Source organism: Musca domestica, unplaced genomic scaffold, assembly GCF_030504385.1.
Source record: "Musca domestica strain aabys unplaced genomic scaffold, Musca_domestica.polishedcontigs.V.1.1 15, whole genome shotgun sequence".
NCBI classification, from domain to species: domain Eukaryota; kingdom Metazoa; phylum Arthropoda; class Insecta; order Diptera; family Muscidae; genus Musca; species Musca domestica.
Window position 1 is genome coordinate 5570133 of NW_026712207.1, and position 15688 is coordinate 5585820.

At 32.0% G+C, this 15688-nt stretch overlaps 1 protein-coding gene across 1 annotated transcript in view; it reads right to left on the minus strand.

Annotated features, from left to right (window-relative positions):
* MdRdl (gamma-aminobutyric acid receptor subunit beta) overlaps positions 1–15688 on the minus strand; it is a gene marked incomplete at its 5' end in the record, with an annotated part of 145413 nt that overhangs the window by 74377 nt on the left and 55348 nt on the right. Inside the window, 2 exon segments of the mRNA NM_001305119.1 lie at positions 10474–10541; positions 15438–15535. Of these exon segments, the coding sequence (NP_001292048.1) occupies positions 10474–10541; positions 15438–15535 (166 nt within the window).

Here is a 15688-nt window from a genome sequence, read left to right on the forward strand (position 1 = left end):
TGTTATTTTTATTGTTTAACACTATTTAATTGTGTTTTATATTTAAATTACGTAACTCATTTTTACAATATGTGCAAGTGTGTGTGTATATATTTAACATTATGTATTTATATATGTGTTGTATCATTTAAAGTGGAGCCATGGGAAGGGCTTTTTGGCTCGTTGTAGTGTTTAGAGGCGGTATTTTGAAAAATAAAAAAATCAGCAACATAAAAGTAAAAAAAAAAAATCATTTGAATATTTTGCAAAATAATTATATGAAATTAAAGTAAAATTATAGAAAATTGTGGTATATTGGACCTTTACTCATGTGGGAATTTTCAGTTCTAATCTTTTCAGTTTTACGGAATATTAATTTGTTTTATATTTTTGATGTAAGGTAGATTGTTAGGTTTACATTTTTAAAAATAACTTCAGTTCTGAAATTTAAGTTCTAATAATTATTTTTTTTTAAATATTTTCCGAGGGGACTATCTACAATGCTATCAGTCGCCCATGGGCCTTTTTTATAGCAGCAGTTATTCTAATCTAAATTTTCCAGTTTTATGGAGCATTTCATAAATTTTTATTGTTTAAATAACTATATATATCTTTGATTATTTTAAGAGTTAGTTCTGAAATCATTTTTTTTCGAATGATTATGGGCATATTTTATGCACATGCCATTTTTTGAGATGTTGTTTTAGAATATGCTTATCTTGTTGTGAAATATTCTGAAAGGTCTATCCACTTAAAAAAAATATACCTAATTTTTTGCGGCATTTATATTATACAGTGGTTTTAAAAATGGCAACTCTGGAGTTTTGAATATCAAAATTTATTTGTGGCTTTAAAAATATATATATATTTTTTTATTGGACTACTCTCATAAGGATTTATCAGGGATTTTAAAGATTTATTCTTAAATGCTTTCTTCTGGCGCTGTACCCATTAAATATTACCTCTTTTTTCTTGGGGAACTTGCAAAGCTTTGGACATGGATTTCAAAGATAATTTTTGAAGGAATTTTATATAAATATATAATATCTGTGTACTTTTTCTTGGTGACCTTTTAGGGCTATACTATGGGATTTTTAGGAATTTATTTAATGAAATAAAGTTTTCAAATCGTAATATTTTTCTGATGGATTTTAAGGTATACTGCGGAAATATTTTTGTACAGAATTATATTTTTAATGTCGTATTTTCCCGGTTAGACTATCAGACCTACACTTGAACGTCTTTTATGATGTGACGGCCAAGGTTCGATTTCAATTGATTTCATGGAAAATATTTTAAGGGACCATCATTGAGTTTATGAAGAGCTCTTTAATTTTTTTTTATAAATGTTTTTCGGAGGACACTCTTATCTAATATTGTAAATATTAAAAAAAAAAAACTTTACTTTATAAAGTAGAACCGGGGAGATTTAAATGTTTCCTACAGGATCTCCTGAATATTTGCTGCAGGAATATGAGAGATATATTAGGCTTATTCGGTTTTTAAGTATTTTTGTTCAGGTCTTTATTTGTGCATCTTTGTTTAAATGTTTGAGTATTTTATAATTAATTTTATGGAATATTTTCAGGAATTTTTCCTGCTGAACTTTAGATTTTATGGAATTTATTTTTAAAAAATAATGTCCTATTTATTTATAGTAAATATTTCAAAGTGAATGTCTTGTGACTTTTGACTTGGACTATTAGCGTTTTTCTTGGGATTTATGAAATGATTACCAATTAAATGAACATCTAACGTATATTCCTAAGCATATTTTTGATGTTTATAGATTTTTTTTTATAAAAGCTTATTTAAAGATAATTTTAAGCTACTTTTGTGAATTTCATAAAAAATGTTTATGCTTTATTTAGAATCTTAATTTTATAGAAAAGACTTTGAGAGATATGCTGAATTCGCGGGTGTTTAAGATAGTTTTGACTATCTTCTCACTTTCACTTTCTGAGTCGATTTATGCCTGTCAGTCCGTTCCTTCTTCTGTCCATGTATTCTTGTGAACGGAGTGCAGGTCGCATTTAATATCCGATTGAGATGAAATTTTCCATCTTGAAACTGGTGCTAATCAGATCAGATTTAGATATAGCCCCCATACATATCTTCAACTGATTTCGCGTTAATTGTGCACCATATAGTCCGACCGAATTCAGTCTGGAAGCAAGTACATTAAATTTGGAGAAAATCGATTCAGATATAGCTATAGCTCCCATAAAGAGGTTTTATCCGATTTGGTGTTTAAGTACCCAACATTCGAAATATGCAGCCCACAAAAATTATGATTGGTATCAGATTTCAGATTCGTCGAAGAAATACCTTTGCCAAATTTTATCAAGATCACTTCAGATTTGGATATAGCTCCCTCAAAATTACCCGAATTTCGGCACATCTGACCGAATTTAGTCTAGAAGCAAGTACATCAAATTTGGTGAAAATCGGTTCAGATATAGCTATAGCTCCCGATTTTGTGCTTAACTCCCTCATATTTGAAATATGCATTCGACAACAATGATACTTGGTACCAGATATCTTATAGAGCTCGGAAATACCTTTGCCAAATTTTATCGAGAACACATAGTCGGTATCACTATGTGTTGAGGGCATTATATAAAGGTCGCAATTTCGTCCGATCTTCACGAAATTTTGCATGGGGGTAGGGTAAGGGCCAGAATTAAAGCTTATTGTTATGGGGATATATATTTAGGGGTTCAAATGGACCGCAGGTTTATTTCGAATACATAACAACACGGCGGGGTGTGTAAATAAAAGTAACATCTGGGAAGGTCTCTATGGTATTGTTTAAAAAAACAATCTTCCAAAATAGTTTTGAACGTAAGGGGGCTTTCAATATATTCTAGTGTTGTAGGATATCACCAGCCCGCCTTTGCTTACTTGTTTTAAATATTATTAGCATAAATTCAATTTTTTGGGTATTTTGAATTTTTTTTTGTAAACATTTCTGAAAGACATTTAAATATAGGTGTTCAAATTGATATTTTTATTGTATTCTTTTTATTAATATAGTTTTCAAATATCTATAAGTGACGCGCCCTTTTTAAAAATAATGTTAGTACTTCCGAGAGGTGTTACTGCTATAATGAAATTTAGTTGTGTGTATTTAAAAAATTTTGCGGATTTACCGAGGGTTCTAATTACATAATTAATTACAAATTCGGCCCTCATTACATGTTGTTTAAAATATCTAGAGCTTATCCTAACATAATATTCCTAAGGGGTGTTTTCGTGAAAAAAAAAAAAAAAAAAAAACATACAAAATAACAAAAACATTTATAAATACAATAACAAATAAATATTTAAATAACGGAAGTGTAAGTGTACATAGGTGATAATTTACTTAAATACAGCAGCAATATGTTGGTCATTTGTATGTGCTCTGCAGTGTATTGTGCTGCAGTGTAATTTTTGCTGTGGTTTTTTATTGCTTCGATTTTATGTACAGCAGCTTGAAGTTGGAAAAATCGCGATTTTGTAAAATATAGTGAACTGTATTTGTATATACAAAACCACAACGAAATAATGGTGAAGAGATTTATTTTTCCTCAAAAATATCCTCGTGGGTCATTGCGAAATTATGTAAAAAATGCTATCAACCTACAATTAAAGCCTACGAACCTGATGGGCGCCGCAGGTTTGGTGGAGAATGTTTCGAAAAAAAACTAAAACAAATAAAACGGATATATAATGTCGTGCAGAATGAGATAGTTATGGAGCAAGTAAACGAAGTACGACAAAACTTTTACGATTTGGGGGGATGCGAAAAATGGCTGTAAGAAAAAAAAACGGAATAACAAAAAGAAAAGGCCAATGGTTATGCTTTCAAATTAAAAAAAAAAATTAACAAAAAAATAAATTAAAAACCAAATTATAACACTGTTGCTTGACAATATGACGTTGAAGAGGAACTGAGTTAAAACGAGAGCGACAAAGAGATAGAGAGAAAGAGAGTGACAATTCTTGTTTGTTTTGTCAGAGAAAGGGAGTTTTTGGGGAGAAATTCATTTAAAAACAAAATCATAGGAATTAGAGTTGGACAAATGACCAAGAGAAATAAACAAATAGTAAGAGAGTGAGAGAGACAGAGATAGAGAGGTATAGAGAGAGAGAGTTATAGTAACAGAGATTAGTATTATGGGGGGAGTATTTAAAACCGTTTGCTTTAAAACATAGATAATATAGACACAGGATAGAATTTAATAAATACAACTCATATATATATTTTTTTTGGCATTTATATATGTTTTATTTTTAGGAAAAGAAATTATACATTATGTATTAATATGTATATATATATTATTTTTTGTTAGATATATAAATATTTTTATGAATGTTGAAACAACAACAACATCAACTATAACGCTTTCATTTCAAACATATTAAAAATTTTGTTTAATAATTTGTCTTGGTTTTTTTTTTTTGAGAGAGAAACGAATTTGAAAACGAAATTTAAAAAGAACGAAAAAAGTTTTGAAATGTGAAAACCAAAAATTGAAATTTTTTCATAAAATATAATGATATATGTTTGAGGATATTTTGCTTTTGAAATATTAACAAAACAAGGAAAAATGAATGTGAACGAAAACCTTTAAGAATTTAGGGAGTCAGAAATCAGAGCAAAAGGTACGCAGTGAGAGAGAAAGAGAACAATATTTTGGAATGCATTGCAACAACAATTTGGCTCTTACTTCGTGGGAAGTTTTTTTTCTAAACCCTGAATTCTTTCAAGTTTTCGTAATTTTTTTCTGTACAAAAAAAATAAAATAATAATATTTTACGATTATAATGCTTCAAAAGCGCTAAGCATGTATCGTACAAAAATTTGAAGATTAAAATTTTGAATTTGTTTTTTTTTTTTAAATAATTTAATTTTAAATAAAATATTTATTTTTGTCTTATAAAAATCTGGTGCTGTATACCAACAACACAAATATTTTTTTTTTTTTTAAGTAAAACATAAAAATTACATTATCATAATTTTCAAAAATAAATATAAATTATATATATTTTTCTTTTTTTTTGGATTAAATAAAATATTATGAAGACACATTGATTATAGGCGTGAGTTTTAATAACAAAATAATGACAATTATATATGTAAATATACACATAAACAAATAATGTAATTGATTTAAATAATTTTTTAATTTTTTTTTGTAAATTTAATTTTGGAGCTTAAATTAAAAAAAAAACAATTAAAAAATAAAACGTAACACAAAAATTAAAATGAGAGTGAATAATCTTAACAAAAATGAAATAATATTTATTTTTGTTATATAATTGATTTTTTTTGGCTGAGTGTAGAGTTAGTAGTTAAATTGTTGTTGCATATGTACCATGAGAACTTCCGAAACCGAACTGATACTGAGAACATACATTGTGACGCCAACCTCCACAGGGGGACCTGTAACATATACACACACACGTTTGTTTGCTTTTGTAGTAGTTAGTTTTTTGTTTTTGCATTTTGAAATCAATAATTTTTGTTGTTCATTTTTATTAAATTTAAATATTTGTTGTTTTTTTGTTACATTTACATTTATGGTTGGTTGTTATTGGCTATCATTTCATTACTCTGGTTTATTGATTGTTTGTTATTATATTTTATTTTAAGATAAATTTTCTAAACTTTATTGTTCACCTTGAGATGTCAAGTTATTTAATCTCTAAAAATAAATAATTTACTTTTATTTTTTTTGTTTTTTTTTGCAAGTCTAGTAATATTTTTCATTTTTTACCATTCGATTTTGGAGTTAATGAGTTTTTTTTTTTTTTTGGTTTTGAGGGGGACAAGAGAACAAAGTGATAGGATTAACTAGAATTCGGTTTTCGGGTGATTTAAGTGCTTGAACTTGACCACTGTGTGCAAACAAACCGAAATCATTTACAAACTTGAAGTTGAATTTTGCCAAGCATGCAGATTTGAGACGATAATATATAGATGTCTTCCTGAAGGACATCTTTACATGGAGTCCTGGTGGTATTTTTGTACAGAGGACACTCTGATTTTTTTCTGTGAACTCAGGACTTCTATAGATAGATTTAGGACGTGTAATACAAAATGAAGCCTTTTGTCTTCTACAAAACCAAGACCTTCTGAACGTCTTCTTTTTTGGGATATATTCTGCGTATGAAATTTCTCTAAACGTAGAAAATATCTTAGGGGACGCTCAGGCGGAAAATCCCTTTAAACACAGAAAACCTCTAAAGGGCTTAACATAAAATACCTCTTAGTGTTGCTCTAAGAATGGAATACATTTTAGAGGTTCAGATTTCATATATCTCAGTAAGTCCTGCTAGAAGCCGCCTAAATAAAGAAACTCCCCTCAGAGATTCTCTAAATGTAGAAGCGACAATAAGCGACATTTTAAGTTCCTATAGAATATCCAGAAGGGGTTTCTCTACATGTAGGAACATCAAAAGTATGCTTAAGGAAAATGATCTCTTCCTGATCCCTTCAAAACATAAAAGTCATCTTTAAGGTGCTGCTAGAGGTCTTTGGTACTTAGAAGACCCATGCAAATCTTTAGAAACCGAAAAACTCTAAGAGACTTATTAGATGTCCTTTGGATGTAGAAGATCTCTTATAGGTATTCTATATACACAAGCTCTCTGAATGCAGAGGACTATTTAATCTTTTAGAAATATTCTGCGCATAAAATGTCTCTAAACATAGGAGACCTCTCAGAGTTCTTCTGAACATATAAGCCCTCTTTATATTAGGTGTCCTAAAAATATATTAACCAGACATTCAAAAGCAGAAAACCTTACCTCCTTAAAAGGTAATCTTTTAGATCTTTAGATTCTTCGGTGACCTCTGTCCTACATGTACCCTACCCAGGCCTCTTAATATATCTCTCAGTGGTCCTCTCTAAACAAAGAAGGCCTTTAAAGGTCCAGTTAGGGGAATTTGAAACATAGAAGACCTCATGAAAGGGTTCTAGAAACAGAAGACCCCTTAAAGGCCCTCCAGCCATAGAAGACATTTTAGAGCTCCTCTAGATATAAAGGACTTCATAATTTGTACGTGGAAACCCTCTTAGAGCTTTTCTTCACAAAAAGGACCTCATAAATCTCTATAAACGTAGTAAGACTCCTAATGGGCCCTCTAAGCATGGAAGAGATTACTTCCCATTAGAGAAGATATTTTAGAGCTTCAAGACCCTTTTATCAGATAAGACTTTAAGCTATTCTTTGAATACAAGAACTCCTGATCCTTTATATTGCTAATACCTCCTCCTCTATTCTGAAATAAACTCTAGTTTGTATAGGTTTAAAAGACCCCAAGATCTTCTATTTTTTGAAGACCGACGGGTTTTCGATATTATTCTATGTTAAGGTCTTCTTTGTATAGTATAACCCCAGATATATTTTATTTGTATTTTGGTCCTCTAGGTTTAGAAGAAATATCTAGGTTTTCTATGTCTAGAAAACATGAAATTGTCAAAGAAGTCCTTGGACATTCTATGTTTAGAAGATCCTTAGGTCTTTAAGAGGTTTTTAAGCATAGAAGGCCGTCAGAAGGCCTTCTACATATAGGAGACTTTTAGAAGGTCCTCTGCTTATATGAGACTTTAAGTTGGTTTTCTATGTATTGAAGACCTTCGGAAGGTCATCTATATGAAAGGAGACCATTAAAAGGTTTTATACTTATAAGAGACCTTCAGCAGGTCTTCCATTTATAGTAGCCCTTCAGAAGATCTTTTGGCCCTAGGGGACCATCTATTTATGAGAATCAGAATCAGACGGTCTTCTCGTTTTAGGAGACATTCAGAAGGTCTCCTATATACCAGCAGGTCTTCTATTCATAGGACACATTCAGCAGGTCTTTTATGCCTTGGAAACCTTCAAAGGGTCTTACATCCATAGGAGACCTTCAGCAGGACTTCTATTCTTAGGTGGCCTTCTTAAGATCTTCTAGCTATAGGAGACTCTAAAAGGATCTTCTATTTATAGGCGATCTTCAGAGGACATTATATCCATGGAAGACCTCCAGCAGGTCTTCTACCTATAGGAAATCTTCATATTTATAAAAGGCCTTTTATAGGTCTCCCATCCATAGGAGGCTTCTTTTTATAGGAGGCCTTCAGAAAATCTGATATTTATAGGACCCCTTCAGATGGTTTCATATTTATAGGAAGCTGTTCTCTTTATGGCATACCTTCCGAAGTTCTTATATTTCTAGGAGACCTTTAGAAGGTGTATGACTTCTCTGGGCATTCTCCCTCCTCCGGTTTTCTAGGTTTCTCATAAAAAAACACTTCTACATTTTCTGTGTATAAAAAAACAGACTTTTGTTTTGTTTGTGTCTGAGGATATGGTGGTCTTCGAATTTTCTATATTCCACTAAATTTTGTATGTTATATTGACGAACTGAATGTTTACTACAAGTAATGACTTCGGGTTCTCTGTACCTATGAGGCCTGGTAGTAAACTATAGACAAAAATCTTTCTGTGGATCTCTTATATACAGTAAACTACCTGGAAATTCCCCTGCATAAAACATTTAGAGGTGTTTCGAAAACATGAAGTCTCCTATGTATTGAAGACTTGGTGGTTGTACATACATATAATTAATTGGTTAATTCTCTTATACACGAGGGTCTACCCTGCACACTTGGCAATTTTTTTACAATATGAAGAACTCGTGCTAAAAATATATTTTTTTATTTTTTTCTAATTTCAGTCAATCATTAACTTGTGGGAAAAATGCTTCTGTGACTAATTCGAAAAGAAAGGGTGTTTGATTTGCAATGAGGAAGTTTTTTTTACACAGAGAGATCAACGTTAACGGAAGACAAGTCGATGCTAAATTGGAGTAAGAATTTGTAGTCGTTTTTGTTGGTGGAAAAATTATTATGAATGCTTGAAATAAAAACTTGGAGGGAAAAAATTTCTAAATTGTGATTGACATTGCAAAAAAGACAATTGGCTGATGAGAGGATGGGATGGCTGGTTGTTTGGAATGATGTGGATTAAAATATTTTCTAAGTTTTCTAATTTTTGTGTGTTTAGTCGAGACGAATGAAAACCAAATCAAACTTAGCCTCGCAACATCCATTTTTGTATGATTATTGAGTGGTAATTTTTTACAAAATCTGTATTGAATTTGTTACTGAAAAATGTTGCAGTAACGTTGTTCATTTTTTTTTTGCCATAGAAGTGAGAGGGGGAGAGAGGGTACAGCTATTCTTGTTATTTGAGAGGGGACAAATGACTAAATGTTGGTGTTTTTGTTTTGACCTCAAACCAGTGGTTTAATGTGTGAGTGATGGGTTTCCTCATCTCTGAGAGAGGCAAAGAGAGAAAGAGAGGCAAATTAAACGCAATTTCAAATAAATAAGTCTCTATTAACAAAAAATCAACGGCAAATGGAGAAATTGTGAAACGAAACATTAAAAAAAAAAACTCAAAATGAGAATGAAATGGTTGGCATTCGATTAAGGCCAAGTATAATTTTGAAAAATTGAGGTTAAGTAGAGAAAATAAAGAAGAAATTTATTGCTATGTTTCAAGTTTTCTTTTTCTTTTCGAGCTACCAACTAAAAACTCAAACAGATGGCAAACTAATTTCCAACGGGGCTTGAATTGGGGGGAGGGGCAGGGGGAAGTCTAAAAGGTGTTGATTGTTGGCAAATAAGTGGTAGATGGTGATGATAGTAGTAGTGGTGGTGGGGGTGGTGTTCAAACTAAACTAAATAACTGGAGTGCTGGAGGAGTTTTCGCATAGTCTCGTTTTTTTCTACTTCTGCTTCTTCATCTTCGTTTTCAACGTTACGTTTAAAACAATTCTATTTTTCTTGCATTTACTCAACCGTTATGCCATAGTTTTGTTTTTCGTTTTCATTTTTTTTTTTTTGCAAACGAAACCTTGTAATACTTTCATTTTGGTTTTGAGAAATAAATTTCACAACTGGAGGATATAAATTCTCCATGTTATTTATAAGAGGAATTCCGCAGTTCGTTAAAGGAAAATGAACAAAGTTGAGAACGTACACTAATTATTTTGGAAGAAACGGATACAGAACACAAACAAAGTGGACAAAAAAAAAAAAAAACAGACCGGACAAAAAAAAAATCCAAATCAGAGAGAAAAAACAAAGAAAAGCCAAACAATATGAGTATTAAAAAAATTTGCATAATTTCTTTTTTTTTTTGGTATTCGAACAAACAAAAGTGTTGATAGAAAATATTGTTTTTTTTTCGTATTTGTAAAATTCCATTGAATAAACTCTTAGGGGTTTCTTTTTTTTTGGTTTTTTTTTCTTTTCGAAAACACTTAAAACACAAACTATATTTTTTTCTTTTTTGGTTTTTCATGTATATATTGCTTAACTAAATTAGAAGACATATCTAATGAAACAAACTTAAAAAAAATTAAAACAAATTCAAAATTGAATAAAAATTTAAAGAAGTAAATCGAAAAAAATACAATTATCAGAGGTACATAGCTAAAGTTTTATGTACCATTTTCACTTCAGATAGCGAGCTGATCGATAGCACATACATGGTGACACCAACTTCGACCGGGGGTCCTGAAATGTCATTTAGCATCAGTTGCAAAAAAAATATATCCAAATAAATTTTTGTCAAAAATATTTTGTTGTTGGTTTTTTTGTTATTATTTTGGTTTTTTTTTAAGGTCAGAGGTATGTTTGAGGTGGGGGGATGATTTCAAACAAAATTGATCCATAGTCGTTAGTTCGATTACTTTATTCTCGTTTTTTGTTTTAATTATTTGTCAATGGGAATTTTAGAATATTTTTTAAATTTATAAGTTATTTAAATGTAAATTAAATTTGCCAAGTTTTTCTGGCCATGGTAATAAAGGGTGTGAATCGGGTGAATCGGGTATCAGAAACAAATCTAAGGAATATAGAGCCACTTGGGAAGACCTATTTCCTTTTATGATCTTCTAAAAATATTCCATTTGATTCGGAAATGTGCCTATTTTTTTTTTTTTATTTAAGCCTCATGGGACCATGGACATTGGAAGTTGAGTGTCTTGATCAGCGGTGCTCAAGAAAAAATTCCTCTTTTCAGTCAAATTTCTCTTTGCTTATTTAAATCAATAAATTAATTTGGCAAACATTCGTGTCTAAAAAAAAAAAAAATTAATAGAACCGTAAAATATAAAGAAAAACAGAATTTTAGTTTTCTCTTAAATTACCTCTCTTTTTTCGGTTCATGTTCTAGAACACGGTTTTGAGCACCGCTGGTCTTGATAAACTGACTAGTAAAGTCCCCTGAGAAAAATGGTACCATCTTCATGAGAGATAACGTATTTACAAACATATGCGACACAGTCAGAGGAGTGTTCCCCTCATTCAAGGGCCTTCTCCCTGATTTCTGTGAGAGCCTACTCATTTTTGATGAATAATTGAGTTCGATTGTCATACAAACTCTGCCGAACCATTCCTAAGAGCGGCAGTAAGCTGTAAAAGGTCTAGGAGTTAAGTGGGTAAAATTCATCAGTCAGTCCTTTCTCCAATGGTAAAACGAGTTTGGAGAGAGAGAGAGAGAGAGAGAGAAAGAGTTTAGTTAATTTCTTTAAGAGCATCGACAACGAGGTCTCAAATTCGTGGAGAGTACAATTCTACCACGAAGGAAAGGTATATAACCGGTTACTGTTAATGTGAGGAGAAGAAGGATCATTCGATGCTAATGGAAATATCTCCTGATTTCGAAGCTTCATAACTCCATGCTGTCGCTCTCAGAAAGATACCTAAATATTAGAAAACGGAGTCAGATGGAGAAAATTGCAAAGATCTCTTGGAGACATGAAACGGAAAAAACTGAAATGGAGAGAAGCCAGTGATTTCAAACCACGTCCCACAGTGAAGAGAGGAAGATCGGCAGATGAACCTCACATGGAGTAGTAACGAAAGCTGCAGACCTTTTCTTCAAATTTTGCCCTATGTGGTGGAGGTACTTGATCGAGTGGACCGATATTGTCCATTTTCGCACCTGACCTAAATTGAGCAGTAAAATTTATTTTGAAAATGGGGAAGATACCAGAAAGAGTTAACCGTTATTGCCCAACTCCACACTCGATCTTTCAATCGTTTGATAATAATATCACGATATATCAAGTATGGACCAAATCGGATACTCCCTTCGAGAGATATCGTGCCCATCAGCTGTCAGCCACCAGTCATCAAGTCAGACAGACTGACGGATGGACGAACATAGCTCGATCGACTCCAAATGTCCTGAAACGGATTTTGTCTAAAGAGACCTAGGGTGTAGAACAGTTATTGTGATAAGGCACGTTTTGGCCGTATCAATTGATATATACCATCTCTAGCCATATGGCTGAGGGTATACTAAGAAGGATCCCATTTATTTTCTGAGTTACGAATAGGATTAAGAAACGTGCTTTTGGAAATTTCGGCCAGGGTCCGTAATCGTCTATACATGATATGCATATACAGGATGAGATGAATAAACTGCAACCAACTTCATACTGCTGTAATTTCCAAGCCACTTGTCCGACAGCAGTTAAAATTATTCCAGTGACAGTTCATTATTTAGTTTACAAGCGTACAAAAGCATTTTCGTGAGAACTGTCCAGGCGAAAAGTTATTTGTGATGAAATTCAAGCGCGATAGTGTGATTTCTTAATATTTGCTGGAAAACTACAAGTGGCTAGTGGTTAGAACACTCCAGCGCTTGAAAGTGGTGAACTGCCGAATTTGGGTTTCTCCGTCTCCGATGGGAAAACATTCGTTGTCCAGCAGTTTGTAAACCAACAAAGTGACCAAAGAGGTCAGCTGAAAATGTACACCTTCGGTTGGCCACCAGAACTCAAGCGCCGGCCAAGGTGATGGTGTGGGCCGCCATAACAGCGGATGGTAGCTCTCCGCTCGTATTAATCGACCGTGGCATCAACATAAATGCCGAATGTTAACGCGAAAATATTCTGGTGGGTGTATTAAAGCCTGGGGCACGCAAACATTTTGCCCGCAGGCCTTGGACATTCTAACTGGACTCAGCACGCGCCACCCAAGAATGGTTACAAAATAAGGTTCCTCGCTTTATTTCCAGCACACAATGGCCACCAAAATCTGCGGATACCAATCCGTTGGACTATTGTGTCTGAAGCATTTCGGAAAGCAAGTTTGGCACTAAAAAAATCCAAACTGTCGATCACCTCAAGCAAGCGCTTCGCTTGTAAGAATCAAAATACCGCAGCGCAACATTGGGGCAGCGTGTGACGGTTTTATTGGCCGTTTGAAGGCCGTAATTCATGCCAAAGTTGATCAATTCGAACAGATCTAAACCTATTCCAAAATTTGATGCTATTTCCGACATTTTTTGCTTTCATTCAAAAAAAAAAAAAAAAAAAAAAAAAAATAAAAAAGAAATGTAAAAATTATGGCATTTGAATTTGTTGCAGTTTTTTTTTATCTCACCCTGTAGACTTACGATCAGAGTAAAAAATCCATGTCGATTTAGCCATGTTCGTTTGTCCGACTGCAATCGTGATAGAGTTTGAATTTTTAAATATGAAGTTTTGAAAATGGAATATATCAGTCCGCTATAGGATCTCCTTATTGGAAACAACTTTAGATTTCTGGTATTTTGTAGATTTCGGGTTCGGCTCAATTTCCAACCAAAACAGCTTTAAATTACATATCGGACATAGTCCCCAATTAAAGTACTTCCTGATTTTTATTTTTTGTTTTGAGTGGAATTCCCAGCGAAATCAGCACAGGTAGCGCCTCATTTTACGAAACTCCCAAATATGAGGAATTTGGCCATAATTTAAGTTTTTGCATGGGGAAGGGTATAGCGAACATAAATCGCTTTTTAATTATTTTATCTGTTTGTGATATGTTTCATAATTTCTAGTTCGAAGAACTTAATTTCGGCAGGGTGTTTCCCCGATTTTGAAATTAAATTGTTGTTACATTGCGAAAACCTTCGACAATAGACTATGGCCTACCTTTAGAATCGGAACTCTCTTTATTCTAAAATCAACAGAAGGGTCCATACAAAGTCAAACATTAACAGAATGTTTGTTTTATTTTGAATTGAGTTCTTATTATGACCATATTTATTGGAGTTAATTTTATACAGGGCGAATGCGATTTGTGGATGGAAACTTGAATTCCTATGGAGATTGCATTGGAAATTGAAATCCAGGAAAGTCCCACCCGTTAAGCGGATCATATGGTGTATTAGAGTCAATTTTAATGGCCAATTTTTGGAGAGTTCTATTTCGGTGTACTTCAGGTCTGTATAAAGTCTGACTGTAGGAGTTTACTTCAATACTCAACTTGGTGGCCTTTTTCAACTTCTATTCTATCAGATGGGCTCATGTTGAACATTTTTATTTGAATTTTTTGCCTTACTGGTGGGTGGATATTTGTCAATTTCTTTCTCGAGCTGAGTTAATAAACCAAGGAGATGCACTTGAATCAGAAATCTGAATTTAGCTCATTTTTTTATTTTATTATCAATTTTTTATTTTATTTTCATTTTTATTATTATTATAATTATTTTTATTATTATTATAACAATTATTGTTATTTTAATACTTTGAATTTTCTGTTTTCAAGACTTTTCAAGTGAATTGAAATTAAAAAAATAATATATATATATATATATATATATACATATATATATATATATATATATATATATATATATATATATATATATATATATATATATATATATATATATATATATATATATATATATATATATATATATATATCCTGCAATTACCATTGACATGTGTATTTATATTACGCATTTTACGAGAATAAAAGGAAATCCACTGAAGGAAGGATCAATTCATTTTGAAACACCCCAACTACAGATACAAATGAGATATTTATACTAAAATTAAAAACGAAAAATATGGAAAGTTAACAATCAAAGCAATACAACCCAGCAGTGAAATGAAAACAAAATTAAGTCGAAAAAAAATGAAACTAGAAGATTTAAAAAAAAAGGAAAAAATCGATGAACACCCTTTCAAAATGCTTTAAACAAACAATGAATATTTAAAGTGGTTGAGGGCGGAGGGGGGCTAAATGTGTTTTTTGTTTGCCTAGAACCTGATTGGTAAATCTAAGAATTGAGTTGATTTTGTAACTTTTTTGGTTAAATGAGGGGGGGATTTGTTTTTTTGGTTAACACATGATTTATTACAATGAGACGGTGTTAGTTTTCGGTTTAGATTTCCCAATGTATTTGTTATTGTTTTGAAATTTATGAAAAAAATGTTTTTTTTGGGGTTTTTTTAAAGGGGGGGTTGATAGTCGTTTGTTTTGGTATTAGTTTTGTTTTCAGATTTTTTTCAAATTGCTAATCTTTTTTTGCATTGTTTAAACAAACAATCATATATTGTTTTTGTTTTTTGTTTTTACATGAACGAAAATCAAATGAAAAAAAACAATTGGATACATTTTACTTACCACCATAGTTGGGTCTTACTCTTTTGTCATAACTGACACTGAAGGAATCCAAAATAGCCGATATATTAACATCTCCCAACATACTACCGCCAGCGGTTCTAAAATAATATGAGAGAAGAATATATTTGCTAATAATGGCCGGAAATGCGTTTGGTTTTGTTTTTTTTTTTTTCTTTAGTTTTCATTGGGCATCAAAGAGACATCAAGATACAACATCGAATGACCGGCCATTGTGGCGTATGAGCGTTATT